General features: G+C 40.9%; 1 protein-coding gene across 1 annotated transcript; it reads left to right on the top strand.

Moving 5' to 3' along the window:
• The first annotated feature begins 11 nt into the window (after positions 1–11).
• On the top strand, positions 12–21459 carry gsk3ab (glycogen synthase kinase 3 alpha b). The gene is made up of 11 exons (XM_050047452.1): positions 12–140; positions 246–431; positions 6726–6913; positions 7148–7231; positions 8855–8965; positions 13140–13270; positions 13551–13755; positions 14812–14907; positions 16870–17056; positions 17193–17270; positions 18640–21459. The coding sequence occupies exons 2-11, from the start codon at positions 257–259 to the stop codon at positions 18705–18707; spliced, it is 1323 nt and encodes a 440-aa protein (XP_049903409.1). The 5' UTR covers positions 12–140; positions 246–256; the 3' UTR covers positions 18708–21459.
• Positions 21460–22025: the final 566 nt, after the last annotated feature.

Genomic DNA, 22025 nt, shown 5'->3' with positions numbered 1-22025 from the left:
TGAACTCTATGACCCCAACAACTCATTTTCCCAGTACACCTTGCGAGCTTTACGTCGTTGTGCGTCAACTCCCCAGTCCCCCCACCATCACCGTTCTACAGAGGAAGAAAGGGGGAGACGGGCAACCTATACAGAACGCTGTAAGTGTAGTTTATATTTATATCGAAAATTAAAATATATACACAAATAGCTTACGTTTGTGCCGGTCTGGCTGCTAATAACGTCCAACCTTGCCCCGGCTTTAGTTCACACAAATATGAGCGGCAGCGGGCGGCCCAGGACCAGCTCATTCGCTGAGCCTCCCGGAGCTCCCGGATCCGCTGCAGCCGGTGCCGGATCAGCAGTAGCCGGTGGAAGCTCGACAGGAAAAACTGGGGCTTCACAAGCCAGTGGAAGCAGCTCGACGAGCTTTGGGAATTTGAAACTGCCTAGTGAGTATTATTTTGTATTTCTATCATGAGCCCATTTAACACGTTAATACAAAGACTCGGGTTGTGCGTTATTTTTAGATGAATGTGTCGAAGTGTACTTAGTGTCGATCATTGTCGCGGGGCTAACCTTAGCCAGCAGGCTTTTAGCTGGTTAGCTAACTTAGGTTAGCTGCCCAGCTAACGTTAGCTGTGTTTTTCATTAAAGATCCATTGCGATCAAGGGCTTTTACCACATAGCTAACATTATCGTTAGCTGCTGGCTGCAAGCTTGGAGCTAAGCCGGTGATATTTCGACGGTAAATTACGTTATGTAAATGTTTTCGGCAACATTACCTAACCAGTATTTTTGCACTGTAACCCAAGAACAGAGTTGGTGTTAGCCGCCGCTCCAATATATTCGTCATTAATGTCAGATGTGGAAGCTAGCTACAGTAAGTTAGCTTGCTAACGTTTGGAAAGAGTAGGTTGAAATTATCTGGTTTAACTTTTTAGGCGTCGTCCCCGGTCTAGTCTGATCTTGCTCAGGACCAGGATCGCGTTATTATACGTCTTGTGGTAGCCTGAAGATATGGAAAATAAAATTAGAAAATATCCCAAATTGCTGAATTGTAGATTCTTAATAGCCAGCAAATAGTGACTCATTCGCCCAATCTCAGTACTCACCTGGATGCCTACACTTGAGCAGATATGAAAGCATCTATGCACTGGTCTAAACAGCAGGTCCTGTACATAAATCCACCTAAGGTCATTTTCATAAAGAAGATGAGAATTAAAGCATAGTATAGTTACAGTATATTGTATAGTACAGTCAAATTAGTACAGTGGAAACAGTTTGGTGAGCCTTTATTTGGCACATTGCCTGCTCAACCTTGCTTAAGTGGAAGAGAGGTTCTGAATTAATTACATTTCTGTACACCTTAGAGGAAGCTATCATTTCCATAAGCAGGTCCTCTACTTATACGCTGATTTTAAATATGCTAACTAGCTTCACTATATCAATGCCCCTACTGAAAACCCTGGTTTGCCAACAGCCAAGTCCCCACGAGTTGGTTTTGCTGGTGTGATGACAAGAACTTGCAGAATGCTCAGGGGTCATGTAGCTATGCAGCGGTAGCCGTTGGCTGAAGATCTGTAGGGTTGGACAGAGGTGTGGCGGAGGACAGATTGGGAAGAAGAAGAAAATAGCATCACAGCTCTTGTGTCAAATAGCATTTTCACAATGGGAAAGAAACACAAGTTATTTTGGGGCCTTATAGAAAGTAATACTTATCAGTAATTAATTTTTAGAGCAAAATGACAATGAATGGAAGTCAAAGATCAAAGGCGACTCAAGCTGCTCTGTAGTAAGTCTTTGCATGTTCATGTGGCCAATCAGCAGATCTTCATCAGGTGATTTGGCTCATTCACAAGCTCACTTTTCCCCTTGTACTGTTTTCAGAATTAAGCGCTCTTCTTGTCTCAGAGGTCCTTGAACTTACTGAAACCCTCACAAAAGTGGTGTTTTAGCCGACATCGACACTAAGCTGGTTAAATCTGAAATCATCTCTCTATCTCACCTTTTGGCCAAACTAACCTGACTATTTTCACACCCAAAACTAAGCTCTCTGGAGAAGATAAATCCAAAAACCACAGGCTCTGATTTTTAATGTGCATTGGGGAAACTGAGCTTGAGGCAGGATGATGTCTGCCTGCTCAGACATGGTTACATGCTGTGTAGCAGCAATGTTAAGAAGGCTGCCTACTTTCTGCTGTCTCTACTCTCTCTGTGATTCTGCCAATGCTGCCAGTCACACAAGACAGATGTCATCATTAACCTCTATTTACTGCTGTCAGACAACTTGGCAGCATATAATAGTGATTTGATCAATGGCTTTAGTGCAGCAGTGAAGGAATAACTGTTGGTGATTAACAGGTAGCATTAACAAGCCACAACTGAATCACTACTCAATACCCATTCAGCTGTCTGACAACAGAAAGAGAAAAATATGGTAATAGTGACAACTAAATGGTGTCTTCTGCAATTTTAAAAGACACTAAGTCATCAGTGGGAACAAGAGGTAACAGACCAGCTGAGACTGACCGAAAAATATTCAGCCATTTTGGTTTATCAGAGCCTTTAGGGATGATGCCAATCATGTGAAGTGATTAAAACTGGCAGAGTAAATATCAGTCACAATTTCTTTCATAGGTCTTGGTATCATTTGAAATTATTTAAACTAATGTCAATGTAATACCCAAGTCTTAGTGGCAGTATTGAAACTGTTCAATACCATATTTTGAAACACAAGAACTTTGCCTAAATAAGATACAGTCTGACATTGATTTAAACCAAAAATAGCCTGTTCAAATAATAATAAGAATGTTAATCTTAGTGATCATTCCCCACTAGCTTTTATTGCTGTACATGATTGTTTCAATTTATTTCAGTTTAGTTAGTCCCTTGTAATTCCAGTGTATTTACACATGAGAAACCATGTTAAAGTTACTGGTTTTCCACCACACACACATGCGCAAATATATTGGCAGTTGCTGGTGGTGAGTTTGAAAATTTTAACATTTCGCCCATCCCTGTTACCCATGTTATTTTTAAAGTTGGCGTACTTACTCCTAAACACTGATATGTGTCTTTCTACCGCTGGTTACCCAAGTGTCAAAATATTTGACTGGAATCTGAAGGTGTTTTCATGTTGTACATCCTTTAAAATCCCAGTTGTCTCCATCTTGCCTGCCAACCGTGAGCTGACACTCTAACATATTATTAACGGCACAGTAAGTGGTCAAGAAAAGGGATGCAAAGATACTGATCTAGTGGTGCGGACCTTATTAAGGGTTAGTTTAGCATTAGCATTGGTTTGAAGTCAGACGTGACCAATCCAACTTAAATACATTTTCTTCATTAATGTTATTATGAAATCCATTGTGTGAGTGTGGGCCTCTGACTGAGGATTTAGTGCCACAGCATCTCTGGCCTGATGGTACTTTACATAAGATAGACCTCAATGAGTTCCACGCAGTGTTGTGTATAGATTCTTTATATAGGAAAAAGAGAGCACCATACTCGATCCTGTTGAGTTGAAGTATTGGAATCAGTTATGGGAGACTAATAGTTGGATCAGTGCATTGCAGGAGTGTCAACTTGAGACTGTGAGGCACCAACAAGAACAAATCAGTGTTGTCACAGTACTGGAATTATTAACTGTGATACAATACCTTGAAACATTTTCCAAATTCAATACCATTTTTGATACCATGTGGAAAAATTGAAATTGAGGGCATGCAATTTAAATTTTTTTTAAAAAATATAACAAGGCTATAACATGAGAGCGACAACTCTTCTTTTCTCGGTAAGCCGCAGAAAAAAAGCACAATAACTGTAGTTAACATTAACACTTAGAAAGAGCAAGAAAGCCCAGCTAGTACGAGTGTATCAACGCTTTGGAAAAATGGAAGCCATTTCAGATATTTAGAACCCATAAGTATCAATAAATCAATATTTTTGACAACACTAGTACATAAACTGCAAATTTAAAGATCATTAGAGGTGTGTGTGTGTCATGTGATTCTGCTTGATGTTTGATCAATTGAAGCATCTTCTATTGTGAAGAAGGGGAATTGTGTGGACGGTCAGTCAAGGTGCCTTTTTAATAAACCTATAGGCCACTAATGGTAAGATATATTTTGTGAATTATCAGGCAATTGCTGATCATTTAATCAAGTTAAACGTGAGCTTGAGTTTTTACACTCACAAACAAGCTCCAAGCTAATTGCTTATTATTGTGGGTGTGAGGAGAGTCACTCTACTCATCCCTTTTCTCTTACTCATCAGGCCTGCGTTGACGTATCAGAAACCAAAGCTATTCACTGACAATCGGGCAAGAGTGCTCATCTTTGCATTCATTATTCAAGGGACTATCATGCCACAGCTGCTCCATATTTAATGTGCTCCCCTCTGACTTAACTTGTTTAAAAAAGAGAGTGAAAGTGATGCTAAAAGGAAATACAGAGGAACATTGTATTGTGTGGAGCTGGGATACAGGAATGTGCAGGAACCACAGCGACTGATCTCAAAAGCTGAATATTTCCTGCTGACCTGAGGGCAAGAGATCAGATCTAGGCCAATCATGTGGATACACTATCGGCTGCTGTTTGCTGATAACCTTGAAAAAGTTTGGGCTGGAAAATTGCAAAAAATAGCAAAGTATACTGTTGTCTCTTCTCATCACTAATCAGTTGGAGATGGAAACATAATTTTGAATTTATTTAGTCACGAATTGTTTTTCACACAGGCACAAACAGCAATTGATGAAGCCAAATTACTATCTCAGTTTTTTTGTCAATCCACGAAAGAGACTAAAATGCTTCATTTTCTGACTCCATTTTGAGACTAAGAGACCAAGTAGAGATCAGGAGGGGTCCTGTTGAGACAGGCGAAGTGAGCAAGCCCTGGAAATGGTAGCACTTCTGGGTGTGCTACTGTCCACGCAATTTTTATCACAGGCTCTGACAAGCCTTTTGGCAATGGGCCTCTTCTCTGCTGTTCTTTCCCTCCCAGTGTCATTGCTTCTGGTGCCGATTTGTCAAATCATTCTTGACCCAACACGGGCACAGGCGTAAAACACTGAGCAGCTACTTGACCCTAACTAGAGCTGTCAGTTACAGTTAGATGTTGAACATCCCATTTTGTTTGATTTTCACAAGGTCAAGCATTCTGACATAAATAATAATACATGTACCTGTGCTTTAGCTCTTAAAGAAAGCATAATAGCAAATAATAATGCACCATTCAAAATGTATTTGAATGTAGAAGTTTAATGAATACCAACAGAACATCTATAGCACGTGACAAAAATGTACGAAATCCAACTATGTGCTTAACTAGCCCTTACACAGAGATTACATCAACCTATCCCTGGGGTAAATCTATATTATTGAAATGGGGACATTGAGGTAATTGCAATTGCAGAGGTGCTGAGCTGGAACTGTGATTGAGACTGTAATACTCATTTCGGATCGACACAGAGCCGCAGGTTAAATCTGCAATCTGAACGGATCAACACACACCCCCCCCCCCCAAAGCCTGCCTTTGAGACTTTTGTCCTGAAGTGGATTAAACGTGGGATGCAGGGACCGGCTCCAGGCACTCCTTTTTGGAACGAGAATTTAATTTTATGTCATTAGAGTTCAGGCAACATTTAGCCAACTTTCCATGAATAAGCCAGGGGCGGAGAAATTTGGCCAGCGAAGAAGACTAAAACTGATTTTATTGGTTCATTTATTTGGAAATTATACAAGTAATTTTGTGCTATAGCTGTTGCGTGTTTAGAATACTGTCGTAGACTCTTGTCTCTAACTGTGACGACAAGGGGTTACTTTTTAGACTCTTTACCACAGGACAAAAACCCACAAACATCTACCTTTCCTATCTGCATTCATTCCTAAGATACATGGACATGCAAATTCTCACCCCTTTTCCAGCACCATACTGTGATGCACCGCCACGACAGTCGTCCGTCTTTGTCCAAGTAGTGCTCAAGCATTGTTCTGAATTAGTCAGCACACAGTTTGAAAGAGAGACTAAATAAGTAAGAGATATAAAAAAGAAGCAATCACTGTAACATTTTCACTGGCCTCCATCCTGCCGTTTACTACCCCTGTTTTCCGGTGCGTGTGTGACACACTAGTAAAAAAAAAAAACAATGCATACTCATCTGCTGTAAAGCTGTGTGCCCAGCTCTGGTATATTGGCAATGAAAAAAGGACTCTATCACATATGTTTAGCAAGTTTTCCCGCATTTAGACAACCTACATAAACACGCTGATCATGTTGGAAATAGGGTATTTGACCACAGTCTCATATAATTGGGTCTAACTGGGGTTGAACATGGGTCGAGTAGACCTCTATCATATGTGTGTCTCCAGCATGAAAAGGGCTTGGACTAGTTTCACCCAGGGGAGCAGCAGGAAAGTGCTGTGGGAAGCATTAGGAGCTCATTACCAGCCAGTGGAGTGTGTCTGGGGAGCCACCACATAGGTCACAACCATTTAGAGAAGGAGGGAGGGCTTGTTGATGTTTAACTTGTCTGTCGCAGGCACACTTAGGCTGAACTGGAGAGGGTCATGTAACTGTGCTTCTCACATGTTTAAATATCCCTTTATGCATTAAAAATATGGTTGTTCTTTATTATCATTTCCACTTTTCAGACAGTAGATATTAACATTAGTGTGAAGTCACATTTCTTGACAGAGTTGTAGTCATTTCTTTCTAACAAGGCATGTTTGTGCTCTCTCCCACAGGAGATAGTGGCAAGGTGACGACGGTGGTAGCCACACCTGGCCAGGGCCCCGATCGCCCGCAGGAAGTGTCCTATACAGACATAAAGGTTATAGGAAATGGCTCCTTTGGAGTGGTCTACCAGGCTCGCCTCATCGACAGCCAGGAGATGGTGGCGATTAAGAAAGTTCTCCAAGACAAGAGGTTTAAGGTATGTTTAGACAGGCCCACTCAGTCAGATAATTACAGTAAAGCTGTTAACTTTGCCTCTAAAGTAAAGGATGAGGTGGCTTTTGGTAGATGCAAATGACGCTGTGGATTAGAATATGATGTTAAATGTCCTAAATTACAGACCTGTGCCACTTTGCTATGACAGTCACATTTTTTCACACTTCACAATGTTTGCATCTCTCTCCCTTCTCCTTTTTTCCTTTCCTTATTGCAGAATAGGGAGCTGCAAATTATGAGGAAGTTGGACCACTGCAACATTGTGAGGCTACGTTACTTCTTCTACTCCAGTGGAGAGAAGGTGTGTATGCACTGACATTGCAGCAGGAATCAAGTTTCGAGATGATGTGCTCTGCCTCCACACCCAGCCATTTAATGGTGCATGCATCAAGGATGATTCATAGACATATTTCAGACAAGTTGATCCCGGTCTTTATTATCTCCGCCAGAGAGGTTTTGTTCTGTGCTCGGTTCGGCTTCTTTGTTCGTTAGCAGGTTTACTGGAAAAACTACTGGTCTGATTTTCTTGAAACTTGGAAGACCAATTCAATTTTGAATAGTTCACGAGTGACAAAACATATCCAGTTGTGGAAATAAAATGAAGCTATATCACAGTCCACATTCACAGGTACCAGTAATCCACTGGGGTAGCCTATGCATGTTGCTCCAACTTCACACACAAAGCCGTAGTTGGCAAACACCCGGGGCCGGTGATTTCATGGGAGAACCGGTACAATTGTAACACTGCCATGATTTTAACAACGCTTTTCCCAAACTGAGGTGTGGCTATGGAAACTTAAATACACACATATTATGCAACTAATTACACTCTTACTCATATCCAAATGTAAATTCTTTGAAATAAACTCCACCAGAGAGATTAAATTCAAATTTGACTCAAGTAGAAATGTCGTCCTTGTGAACGCTGTGACAGTTTTTCGTGACAACCATTCTTGATAACAAGCTGCCGTCTTCATGATGTTACTTCAGTCCAAGCATTTGATATTCCTACATAATGTACATTATAAGTTGTGTTTTCTGGTTTTCACAAGTGTATTTTAAGTATGTGAAACAGTTCCAGTTCAGATGCACAGCTGAGATGTTGAAGCTTCAGCTGGGCAAACTATATTTTGACATAATTCTAACAGTTTTGGAAATGCATCCAGATTTGCATATCATAGAAGACTGGACTATTGGCCTTGGCGGAGGTCTGTGCTCCTTGAGTGCCCTTCCAGTTGTACATTTAATTCACACTCTTTACTTTCAAGCATGTTTGTTGAATTCCTCAGATTATTATTATGGTTTGCTTTTGTATTAAATGTGTCTGCATCTGAGAAAACTTGAGCTGTATCAGCTTTTGATCCATAACCTCTGAACTGTACACTGTAGAAACACAATGTTTGTGTCCGAGGATTCCTCAGATCAAGGTGCATTTTTATATGTAAGCCATGTGCAACAGCACACACTACATTTTGTCATCGCCTTCTAACTCAGCCGCTGTAAAAAGCAGACATTTGTGTATCCTATTTTATAGCAAAAGATGTGATAGGTTATGAATGAAGCACCCCAGAATATTTACTGACTGGGCTCACACTCATCATGATAGATGTGGTTTCATTTTTTACTGAAAATGACCAAATGTTGTCAGTGAGCTGCAGCAGCAGTAATTGTTTACTTAATCATTGTTTGCAGCAAATATTCATTAAAGATAATAAGTTCAGAGCAACAGATGAATGTTTCATATTGTCCTTTTAAAAGCAATTTTCAATCATACAGCTAATCACTGCATACAGACACAATAATTTTTTTTTGTTTACTTACTCTCCCAATTTACAACAGAACATTTTATTAGATTGGTTGGTTTCATACTACTAAGAGTTCACTTTTTGCTGTTATTGATGAAGTTTTTTTTCCTCTTTTCCAGAAAGATGAGGTGTATTTGAATCTGGTGCTGGACTACGTCCCCGAGACAGTGTACAGGGTGGCTCGGCATTTCAACAAGGCCAAGACCACCATCCCTATCATCTATGTTAAGGTGGGTACACACAAAACATGTGCATACACACAGCTGAGTGTATATGTGGGCATTTCACCCTAATGGCAAAGTTTATTCAAGTCAGTAATTCAAGGATGACGTACTACTTTGGTATGAGAAGTCCACGACAGAGATTTCGTAAACTGAATTTTTCCCGTCATTGACTGAACATGTGAAGGCTGTCCATCATTTTGACAGATTAGAATAGTGAGGCTGTTCAACTGTAACTTACAGTAATTCACACCCCTGTCCAATTGGTATCTATTGCTACATACCATTGTAAAATGTCACAGCGGCTGACTGCTGACATAACTGCAGTTACTTTGCACGGTTCGTGTCTCTGTTCATCTTTTCTCGCCATGGCTCTATAAACACGGGTGTAGTGCTACGGGGCACAGCACAACATTTTTTAAGCACTTGAAGATCCAGTCATCACTAAAGCCTGTGTCCTGCAAGAGACAACAAAATCAGATGGAACGAGCAAAGTTGTCATATTGATATTCAAGGTGTGTTGCATTACACAACATGCAAGAAAACACTCCACTTCAAAAGTTACCGGTAGCTGCCAGCATTCGGCACAGCGAATTAATTTTTTCTCAGTCTGTAGCTGTCTAATTGTTAATCAGCAAAGATGACACAACAGCAAAACGTCCCTTCTTTTTATAGTTATAGTTGACTAATATAGGTCTATGTAAACTTGACGCTGTAGGAACAATGGTTACATAACCGTCAAAATGAGCCACGACTCAAGTATGCACATGCATGCCTGCTTGTCATAGGTGTGATGCGGTACTTAAACAAATGGTACTACACCCTAAAATATGTGTACTCTATAAGTTACACAATTAAAATGAATGAATGAAAATTAAATTCAGCTAACTATGTCTTATTATTATTTAAAGATGAAACTGAAATGACGGGTAATAAGAGATTATGATGACATTTTTGACGACCTTGTCCGTCAAAATAATGGACAAAGAGAAACCTCTGGTCCACAAGGCTTGCTGATATGTTTTCAACCCTGTTTGTTCATCCTAAAAAAAGGACAGAATATAAATTAAGTGGACATTCTCTGGGTTCATTTCAGCAGTGATTTGGGATTAATGTATCTAAAATGCATTTTAGTTGTAACTCATAATGCTGCATTCATTCATTTTGGGAACCCCTGACATCTAGACTGCCGAACATGCAGCTTTGTAGGAACCACACAAGAAAAATACAGGACGATCTGTTTGAAAGGCAGCTGCTTCACAAGTTAGAGATCTGTGGTCTTGGTGATTTGATGGTTTAAAGTATACTATTAACTGTAAATATTTAATCCTTAAAAGATGAGACTCAAAGTCACAATCTGCAACTCCGACATGCCATAGCTGATATATCCACTTAGACTAATGGGTTACATTTGCACTTTTTGCATTCACGATGAGTCACCACTCTCCATGCTTGGTCATTATCCCTCTCTGGGATTGGATTTAAATATTTCATCCTAGTCTCTTTGAATTGAGGTTCATCAATTATTGAGTGATTTTTAACGAAATTCAGTGGAAAATAAAATGTTGTTCAGTAATCGCCTGTAGACGCAACAACCAGCCAAGTATTTCTCTGTGTTTCACAGACGGCTCACTGTTTAAGGATTATGAGAGCAGAAAGGGAAAGATGGACCCATGGGAATTAATCTGTTTGCAATACACTTGGTTCCGTGTCTAAAAGGGTGCTCATTTTAGAGAGGGTGTTTGTGTGTTTACTGTGTCTGTAGCAGCAGAGAGGACATTATAGCTGTCTCATGGCCCATTTCCCTTCCTCAGCCTGCTGCTCCCCTGTGGCTTTGAGACGCATACTGATCCCTCTCTTTCTCTCTCCTCTTTCATCCCTCCGTCCTCCAGCGACACACTTCCATCACAGCGTTTCTGGGGGTCTTCTCCCCCCCTCTCCCTGTCCCCTGGGTCTTCCTCACCCCTCTCCTCCTCTTCTCCCTCTGCCCCCCTTTTTTAAACATCATCTCTCATCCCTCAGTCATCTTGTCTGTACTCATTTAGTAATCTGTGGCCAGCCTGCTGTCACTTCATCATGCGGGTAATAATGATGATAATGGTGATGATGACAGTGATTTGTCATATTAAGATGCTTACCGTCTGCATTCCACAGACACATCAAATGGATGTGAACTCACTGTGTGAGCAATTTTGATTTGAGAATGACTTCATTGACCTAGAATGTGTAGACAAATGTCAAACAGGGGTTGAATGAGGATAGTTGCGCGTCTTCAGGGGGAATTTTTCACCCGTGTTATTTTGTTGTAGAAACATGCCACTGCGGGCGGCATCAGACACCACGCAGCTGCTTCTTACAACACGCATCTACACAGTGCACCCAAAAACACAATCAGGGCACATACTGAAGTGACTGGCATATGACGAAAATAAATACAGACACACACACACGTGCTCCTGTCTTTCCAAAAGAAATTACATTACCTTGTGATAAGTAAAAGAGCCAGATGGTGTAGTACAGTTACACAGCTGCAGTCAGCTATACTCAAGACCTATAGTCTTGGCTTGTGATCCCTCAAAAGTGGCAGCTTGCAGCCCCTCATCGCAGTCTGTGAAGACTGCCCACTTAAAGTTGAAGATTCAAATCATCATGTCAATGTGTTTGTTTGTTTTTCTGTCTGTTAGTGTGCAGTGTACGTCTGGGGATGTCTGAGTCTACATCTGGGGTCCCAGGTGTAGCTATATAGTGAGTGCTCCTTGTTTTCACACTGCTGCCAGAGGAAGAGAGTCTTTGTTTGGTCCGAGATAACGCTATCTTCTGCCTTCTATTTAGAAGCGGTGAATGTTAAGCTCACAGCAACTTAATACGATACAGTCTCTGGCTTTTGTCTGATATCTAGTGTCAGCAAAAATTGTTGCACATTTCCGATCCGTCGTTACCATAGTTAGCACACATTAGCCCAGGAGGCTAACTCAGCTTGTTTACTATGTTATGTCAACGTCGCTGTCACCCTGAACATCCCACCGAAACCTGTTCAAACTCTCAAAGCCTATATGGAGAAAAAGGAACGAATATTTGTATTGAACAGCCTTATCTGATTTGACTGACATAATTTTGAGTTGGGTGCAGCCCTACAGCCCATGTGTGTCTACAAAATGTGAGTGGTTACAATTTCCACAAGAAATTAGCAACAATTAAAGATAAGTCTGAAAAATAAATTGCATATATTTTTGCAGCAGAACAATATCTTTCCATCTTTCCTGTGCCATAATTGTCCTACAACCCCTCAGATTTATCTTGTGGCCTCGTGGAGGAGGTTAGGTCGGTTAGGAACCACTGCTTTAGCTGACTCAAGCTTAGCTCAGGTCAGCTGAGGTCACATAAGACTATCAGCCTAAAGGGCAATGAAATTGTAATTCATAGTATCCAAATTTATACAACGTAATTCATTGACAGGCTATCTGCAGGTCTTGAAAAGTCTTTAAAAACCTTGAATTCAGTTTCCTAAAAAAAAAAGTCTTAAATTAATTTGCAAAAGTCTGACAGTTTCTCTTGCCCTCATGTAGGCAGTAATGAAAGTTACAAATGTTTTTGTGTCTGATTGCAGCCTTTGTTAAGGTTGTTACACATCTGTAAACTAAAAGTGGGATTTTTGCGACAGTGGCTTGTACTTGCAGGATGTTGCCCAGTCCGTTTCGTGGATTACAGTAGATGGGGAGCTCATCATCTCGTAATGAGCAAGTGTTGATTTTATGAAAATGTAAATGAATTTAATAGAATTAATCTTGTTGAATTGGTTGAGCCATCCATTCATCCCATTTTCTGCAGCTTATCTTGGTCCAGACTGCATTCATTTTATTTTATTAGGAATTGTTGTTCACTGCTGGGAAGTAGTGAGAAATGTGCTAACTCAAGGCCAAATTGTCCGTCATCATACTTTTGTAGGTTGGCCAGTCTGTTCGTGAAAGAGGTATTAAAGTGTATTTTGTGTGGTATTAAAAAGTCTTGAATGTAATTTTGTGAACACTGCAGGAACCTTGACTGAACATTGGCACATGACAATACTGAACTGGAATGTCCTCACATGCTTTTGTGCTTTTCTTCTTGGAATATTTGTACGGTTCTGTCTGAGTTATTAAACATTGTCGGGCATCATGCCAACTCTCTCTGTCCCCCCCCTCAGGTGTACATGTACCAGCTGTTCCGCAGTCTGGCTTATATCCATTCCCAGGGCGTGTGTCACAGAGACATCAAGCCCCAGAACCTCCTGGTGGACCCAGAGACGGCCATCCTCAAACTCTGTGACTTTGGCAGGTCAGTACCAGACTCTGCCTCTGGACGTGTCTGTCTGTCTCTATCATTCTTCTCATTGTTGTGACTGTCTGTGTCTCAGCATGCATGTTGAGTTGGCTGTCTGTTTGTGTAGCCGTCTCTTCCTCAGTCTTGACTTTCCCTGTGTTGATCTTTCATATGTCTTTCTTACCTCTCCGTCTTGGTTGCTTACATGGTTTTGTGAACGCAAACACTTAAAGGTTCACATTGACTGACATTTCCCTCCTGAACTGTCTTTTTCTGCTTCGTCTCGCTCTTCCAGTGCAAAGCAGCTAGTTCGAGGGGAGCCAAATGTGTCCTATATCTGCTCACGGTACTATCGTGCCCCAGAGCTCATCTTTGGTGCCACCGACTACACGTCCAACATTGACATCTGGTCGGCCGGCTGTGTGCTGGCTGAGCTGCTGCTGGGCCAGCCCATATTCCCTGGGGACAGTGGTGTGGACCAGCTAGTAGAGATCATCAAGGTACAGTAGGGATACCACAAACAGTGGCAGGCAGCCAACTGATTGCACAAGCTGCTAGATGAAAGGAGACACGGTGTAAAGTTTGGAAATGAAACTACTGTCAGTGTTGGCTTTAGGTACCAAGAAACTGTTTTACATTTGTAAGAACTTTGGAAAAGAAAACTTCCAGTGACGCAACATTTATTTAAACATACAGGTATTATTAAATAGGGAACAAGTTATCCAGAAGGACGGTGTAAGCTTTACACCTAATACAACAAGTTACATTTGTATTACCTATAACCAGGCTCTGTCAGGTTTTGGTGTAATTTAGGGGCATGCTGCTCTTTTAAGGACACACATACACTGCAAATGTGTTTTTATGCACGTCTAAACAGTGCTGCGAGCTGATCATCTCGAACGCTCCTAGTTTTAAATCACTCTTTACGGTGCAGAACATAAGCCGATCTGTGAAAATACCACTTCCTGCTGGTCTGCTGCTAGTTACTGTGATGCTAATGTGTAGCTGAGGGTTATGAGTTGTGCCCATACTTTTGAAGGTAATAATAAACACAGAGCAGAGGCCACATAGTCTGAACCAAGATGGCAAACTCTTTATTGCCTCCCACACTATCAATGGCAGCACAGTACAGGTTCACTCCTCCTCTTCTTACCTCTTACAATACAAGCCCTAGACATATACACTGCAACACTGCTTACTGAGGATGTAGTGATGAGTTGTTCAGTATATTAAAATCATTTTTGCTTCAAATTTTGCTCTGGCCTCTTATTAAAGTTTCTATTCAACAAAATACTCCATTATCTCAATGAAATGTACTGAAACAAATATATATGTGACACAAAAGAAAGTATTTTTTTATTTTTTAGCTGGTAAAAAACATGCTTGGCTGACCAGTCGAAAAGTTACCTTCAGACACTTCCTATAACAAAGTATATTTGTGTTAATACCCGCACTGACAATCCGTCCTCCACATTGTGTGTACAGGCATGCAAGAAGACATACCGATGATTGCGATTAATATTAATGAAAATTAATTTTTCATTCTTGTTTAACAGGTCCTGGGGACACCGACAAGGGAGCAGATCCGAGAGATGAATCCTAACTACACAGAGTTCAAATTCCCTCAGATCAAAGCACACCCTTGGACAAAGGTATGTTTCCACCACTGGAGAATATTAATAGTCCTGGATAGCTGTTATCCAAATATCAGTGTGAAGTTTTAGTGTTTGTATCTTTTGAAATGGCATTTTTGCTCTTTATGGGGCTGGGTTTCATCTTAAAAATTATGCTAACACTACCCTTTAAGCGATACTGATACTATGAGAGTACTTCATTTGATACCCATAATATGGAGTAGCGTGTAGTACAGCCACACCAAAGAACATTTTGGTGGTATCTCGGCACACTCAACTGCCAACTCTGTCAATACACCACGCTCGACTTGACCACACTACAGACTGTATAGTTTGTAGCTGCTGCTGGAGTGTGAGCTCCTGGGACAGTTGTGAAAGTTCACCCAGTCGCACACACATAGTGACAGGGCTAACTGTTGGCATCACATTGCTAACATTACCTAACGGTTAACAACAGGTTTAACGACAGCCGAGTAGTTTCTGTGTCTCTGTGAGTTTATTGGGATTGTTTAATGGCTCAGTGTTGGATGTTAGCTCCTGCTAACCAGGCAGATGTTGAACTGACTGTTAGCTCAGAGGAAAGCAGCTCCAGAGACAGCAGAAACAAAAAGTTTGCTGATCCAGCAGGGAGTCAGGACAGTCTGGGATCAGACCTCCGGCACAAAAAAGATCTAACGCAGGTATAATTTGACTGAAGACGTTTCGAGTCTGCTTGCACTGGTGTGACTGTGGGAATGTAAGGTGCTGTCTGTATTCCTGCTGTGGATCCCTGCGATACACCATTCAGAGGCGGCTACAATGCAGCTCTGCCCGTTTCGTGAGGCACAACCACGCAACCATCTTGTTAGGGTCAGGATGTGTGGCCAGTTGAATGATTCCACAACCAGAAACCATGGATTACCAGAACCATGCGGAATCATGGACAGTTATAAAGTAGTAGCCAACAATATTAGAAGATGCAAAAAAGGTCTAAACTACAGTGCACAAGTTAAAGGAGCTGATGGGATCACATTTCTCTGGAGATGTACCTTATTTCAGTGGAATCATTAAAGGTATAAAGTACCAATACCCCGCCCTATTTTGGAAAAGGGAAAGTATCAAAATAAGAAACTAGAATTTGATGATTTGTGACAATATAAGTAGATTTTTTGTTTTCATTAGCTAGCTAGACTTTGAAATCTTGTCAGGCCAAGCTCATGGACATTTATAACAAGCAGATCCTTAGAAGCACTATTGCTATATTTGACTGCCGGGACCATCTACTCCTGAAGGAGTTTAAGCTTTTGCCATCAGGATGTTGTTTCAGGGCACCCGTTAGGAGGACTAAAAGATTCCTTGTCTCCTTCATCCCAAACGCAGTTGATATGCTTAATGGCAAACAGCACTCATGCTTCATTGCCTGCACTTCCCTTGCACTCTTATACATGTGTACTTGTATGAATTTCCATTTCCCCGCTCTAGCTCGCTGATTTATTGTGTTGATGTGTCGTTTTCTTTTATATTCTGTTTTTATGGGAACCCTGCAAAATAAACTTCACCTAGTGGGACGATAAAGATAATCTTGAACCTTGAATGTAGTTTTAAAGTCACCGACGCTGCCGCTCAGTATTTGTTATTGTAGCTTTAAAATAGAGAAAATGAGTAACAACATGACAGTCGATATAGCACGTTTTTGCTAAATAGCATCATAAAGTTTATTTATTGTCCCAGACTGAATAACCAGACTTTGAAGCTGATGTTTTTGATTGGTCTGTTCTGTCTGAAGAGGTGTATAACTCAGGGCACTACAGTAAAATCAGTTTCTGTGGTTGCTATGGTCACATGGCGAGCCACGGCGGCAAGATGGAAGACATCATAAACTCAAAATATAGCAGCAAAGAGCTGCCCTCCCTCTCCTTACCACTGCCACTCGCTGTCTGAAAGCACCTTAAGTCTTGTATTTACATAAACCCAAATTTTAAAATGTCTCCCCTGTGTCAGGTGTTTAAGCCTCGTACCCCACCAGAGGCCATCGCCCTCTGCTCCCGACTGCTGGAATACACGCCGGTGACTAGGCTGTCTCCCTTGGAGGCGTGTGCGCACGCCTTCTTCGATGAGCTGCGCCAGCCCAACACCCGCCTGCCCAGCGGACGAGAACTGCCGCTCCTCTTCAACTTCAGTCCCGTTGGTCAGTTTACCTCAGTGTCATTCTGCATTCCCCTTTATCTCCTGCATGTTTGACCTCTGATGACCTTCACTCAGTGTCACTGCAGCCATAGTATATATGTGTCATTAAAATTGGTTTACCTTGTCTCCCCCCTCAGAGCTGTCTATCCAGCCCCAGTTGAACTCCACACTCATTCCTCCTCACGCTCGTGCACAGACATCGCCTGCCTCACATGGTATGTAACACAAAATGAAGCTCTTTTTGATGCTGTCTTTTTCATTGACGGACCATATTGCATTTGGGTTTTATTTGTTCATTTATTCATGTTTTCAATGGCCTTTTTTTTTTTCCTTTTTTTTTCTTTTATTATTTTTCAATTTTATTTTATTTTTTCTATCTTGTGACAAGACAGTAGGAACGAACTGTATGTCCAAAACACTGCAAATTTAAAAAAAAGGCACTAATGGAAAACAGGTGCAAAACATATCATAGTAAGTGAAAGTTTCAAATAACTTTTAAACCGGCAAGAATATTATTCTTCCACATGTGTAGGTAACAATAGTCCTGTCATAACAGTCACATGTTTCATTGTCAACATCCCGTAGACACCCACTTTCATTGTGGCTTTTGCCTTTCTGTTTTCTGTTAATATGTCGGGTGGGCGATATGACCCTAAAATAATATCCCGATATTTCAGGGCATTTTTGCGATAACAATATTTGTGACAATATGACAAATTAGAAAAAAAAAAAACAATTATTATTAATTTGAGAACATAGAATTACAAAATAAGTGATCTAGTTTTACAGTTTGCCTTCAAATATTCAGTAAAAACTTAACAAAAATGATCTAATTTTTTAGTTTGTAATTAACAGTAACTTAAAGTGAGATTCAGATGCTATATACAATGTTTATAGTACAACAAAATAAAATCTACCACAAATTACACATTTAAACAGCTCCCAAATTCAAAAACTGTACCCTGGGATCTTTAAATATAAATTAACATGCGATTTCCTTCTGTTGTAGCAAAATTTCGCTTTTAGCCATGCTTCTTGGTGCCGTGGGTAACAGTATGACATCATTATGTCAACAAGTCTATCTATTGCCAGTGTCACGATATGAATTTTTCATATGATAATAAAAATTATACCAGTATTATGGGGAACAAGATGATATGGCACACCCCTATTAATGTGCTTGAGTTTGTTTTGGATGTGCAGTTCGTTCAACATGTCTCGGCCACCTTACTAGTGAATTTGTAAAATAAGTAAAAGTAACATTTTGTCCAATAATATTTAAAAAGTAGAGTGGAAGTATCTTTTTCCCACATGGTGCATTTCTAGCCTGTATGACCCTGACAAAAAGCTAATCTTTATCTCAGTCTCAACTTAAATGATGAACCATTTAAAATCCATCCCAAGAGTAGCCTTTGCCCAGACTTTAAAATGTTTTACACTTTTATGTGTCTAAACGACAGTAATATTTATTTTTAGACACATTATAATCACTTGATATCCCAAACTATCTACCAAGCTAGTGAGTTCTTTCTGCAAGATTAACCTTGTGTTGGTGACACGTGTGTTCCCTCTCTCCTCCTGCAGAGGGCAGTGTGTCAGACAGTACCGCCCAGCCCAGCTCAGCACCTGGATCCATCAACAACAGCACCTGAGCATCCATCCCTCTGTCATCCTTTCTTTTTGTCGTCCCCATTTTCCTTTTTCTCTCCTCTGCTCTTCTCCCTCTCAAACTTCCTCCCGGCTCCAAACCCTTAAAATAGAAGAGAAGTAACTGTACACACCCACATAAACACTCAGCGTTGCTATGTTCCCTGAATTTTAACCATTTCATATAGAGAGCGATTTCTGTGGCTGCTAGCTTCAGGAAGCTGCGGGGTTGTTTTAAGGATATTTAGGCGGCCATGCTTGGGCTTAATATAAGCTGCAGTTCTAAGTCCGTGCTGGCCCTCATCTGGCCCGTTGGAGTAAAGAAGCATTGGTTGGGATGTTTGGGAGATGAGGAGGGGGGCTGTATATGTTATGTGGATTTTCTGTATTATAATCTACAGTTGACTTTTATCCCTTTTTATGTTCATTTTATTTGCAATAGCGTATTTTATGTGTGGCCGTGGTGCCATTGAATGGGGTCCTGATTGGCTACGGAGTTGAGAATGAGGGCCGTGTGTAAGGCCTGACTAATATTGACAATCAACCTTAGTGGGGTCAAAAATGGGACACTTGTATTGTACATGTTTGATCGTACAACCCACTGTGTAGACGAGTGGCTTCTCTGTCACTCCATACCCTGAACTTTACTCAAGTATTGTCAGGTCGCCCGATCCGATGGTGTGGAATTTTTTTAAATCTCCTAGTTTGATACCAAACAAAACGATTTTGGCTCATTTTAGATAAGAGGTGGTTTTAAATTTTATTACAAAGGAGGGCACCACAGCCTGTCTTTAAAGTTTCTTTCTGAATATCGACTGCCTTTTATGTGAATGAGAGGGAGCAGAGTGCACTTCTTCAGTCTCTTCAGTATAAGCTCATGTCATTGGTTAAGCTGGAAACCAAGCGTTTCATGTTATAGCACATCTCCAAAGGGAGCAGAGAGGAAGCAAAGGGGACGAGTTACATGTACTGTCCAGCTGTTGCATCTCATATAGAAGCGTCAGTGATGTCTCACATGTCATAAACACAGTTGCCTCGCACTGTAGGGTGAAAATCACCTCATTAATTATGTCACCTTACGGTGTTGAGGTTCTTATCGACTTGATTATGTTTGAAGAATCAGGTGCACAGGGTTCAGAGAGACTACTGGCCGCTTCCGCTGCTCACTCGGTTCGTCATTATCATTTCAGCTTGTAGACAGTTATTGTTTGTGCAGGAGGACGACTGAATGAATTTGGTTTGTCTTAAGGATTTGTTGAAACCCTCTTTGGTCCTTCCCAAACAGCCTGCCTGTGTGACGCTCATATCATGTTCTTCTTGTGGCTCTGGGAACTGATCGTGAATGATTTACTCAGCCTCAACAGTCCACTGGCGGCATGAACCAGTTTTCTTCCACAACACAAACGTGCATGTTCAGCCCAAGTTGACCACGCTATATTACTTCCTCTAATCTCAGTAATAACCAGACCAGAGAGGAACGCTCAGACCCCTGAAACCCAACAGCTTTTGGAGCCTCCCCTTCATTCCTCTTCGTCCTCCTCCCTCTGCCTTCTGCTTCCCTCTTTCCTCCTTTTTTCACTGCTAAACTGTAAATATCAAGTACCTTTTATTTTATTTTATTTTGTTATTTTTGTTATTATTGTTATTATATTGTTGTTCTTGTAATTTTTTTTTCTCTAGTAGACCGGCGCAGCAGCGGCCGGACTGTTTATCCTCAGTCGCAGTCTGTAAATACGATTTCATTTCAGTCCCTGGTTCAGGAGGGAAAAACAGAACAAAATGTTTCATTTTTATTCTCTCTCCCTCCATTTCTCTCTTTACGACTTTCCCTTTTCCCCCATAAATGTTGTCATAACTGTTTTATTTATTGTATTGTGTCTTTTTTTGGGGGGTGGGGTGGGGGACTTTTCTTTTTCCACTGGGGTGGTACAGTCAAGGGATTAAGTTTTTTTTTTTTTTTTTTTTTAATATTCCAAATTTTAGTCAAGCAATGTCACATGTAAACGATTTTCACATCCAAGATACTGTACTAAGATCCAGACGTTGGTGTGTGCTTTCCAATCAGTGGTCTTGTGTGTATGCAGGTGCACATGTTAGCCAACAGGTGGAACTCCAGTTTTCCATTTAACTTCAATGTGAAGGGAATGTTACAAGCCTCTGGATCTGTGGGGTCGTAGTGTTGGGAGAGAGTACGGATCACCCTCTGTGTGTGTGTGTGTGTGTGTGTGTGTGTGTGTGTGTGTGTGTGTGTGTGTGTGAGTGTGTCTGGAGGAAATAATGAATCTGTCCATTGACATGCATCATCTCCTGTGTCCGACCGTCTCCTGTTTTTGCTTACTGTGTGTCGTATGAGTGTGACCGGTCCGTCCTGTCAGTACGGTGTGTATGCTTCTCAGATACTTGGTGAGTTTCTTGAGCACAGTTGCAGGGAATGTATGTGTGTGTGTATGTGTGTGTGTGCTGGTAGACCATGGACATCATCCTCAGTACTCCTGACTTTTTTCCTAAATGAAGAGCTGACTAAATGTGCTATTTTAATGTTTAATTTTTTTTTTCCACCTTCTGATCTGTCACACTTTGTTTTTAATTTGCTGTGACCTCGCTCTTTTATCACCCTTGTCTGGGGGGTAAAATGTCATTGTTGGGAACAGAACGGTTGGATAAAGGAGATGATGAAGAGACAGGGATGGAGGGAGAGAGACAGTTTTTGTTTGTTGGTATAAATAATTAAACTCATTAATAAAGTGATGAAACTGTTCCTGTGTCACATTCGTGATTGAGTTATACCTGAATTAGTGAGCCGTGTTTACTCGAGCACAGCGGGGAAGTCATAATGACATTAAAAAAGCATGTTTATTTATTAACCTGTGTACACGGAGAAAATGCTTTGTTTATACTGCGCATGATGTGTTCAGTCAAATTATCACACAGCATGTCTAGGGCCAAAAAGTGATCCAGTAGAGATGGAATTTCCATACCAAAAATGACAACTGATTATGTGTTTGAGTCCGAAACAACATAGATTTTTAGCTTTTTCCCATTCTGCCAATCTCTAGTTTCTCAAGTACCTCTGAGTGTTTTAAGATCCTTTGCAGAGCCCAAATAGAAGTACAGCAATGCAATAAAAAAATCCATAACTAATTTAAGTCCTGCATTTACTAGTTAGTACAATTGCAGAGGTATTATTAGCAAAATGTACTTAGAGGACCACTTCAGCTATTTGTAAACCAATTAGTCGTGCCGTGTTACCTTGAATTCATGAAGAAAACTTTGTTTCTCTCGTATGCCTCTGCGGACATATTAGTTTATGATCGATTGGGGAC

This window comes from Epinephelus moara, chromosome 6 (assembly GCF_006386435.1).
Source record: "Epinephelus moara isolate mb chromosome 6, YSFRI_EMoa_1.0, whole genome shotgun sequence".
In the NCBI taxonomy this organism is placed as follows: domain Eukaryota; kingdom Metazoa; phylum Chordata; class Actinopteri; order Perciformes; family Serranidae; genus Epinephelus; species Epinephelus moara.
This window is presented reverse-complemented; position numbering and strand designations above follow the sequence as displayed.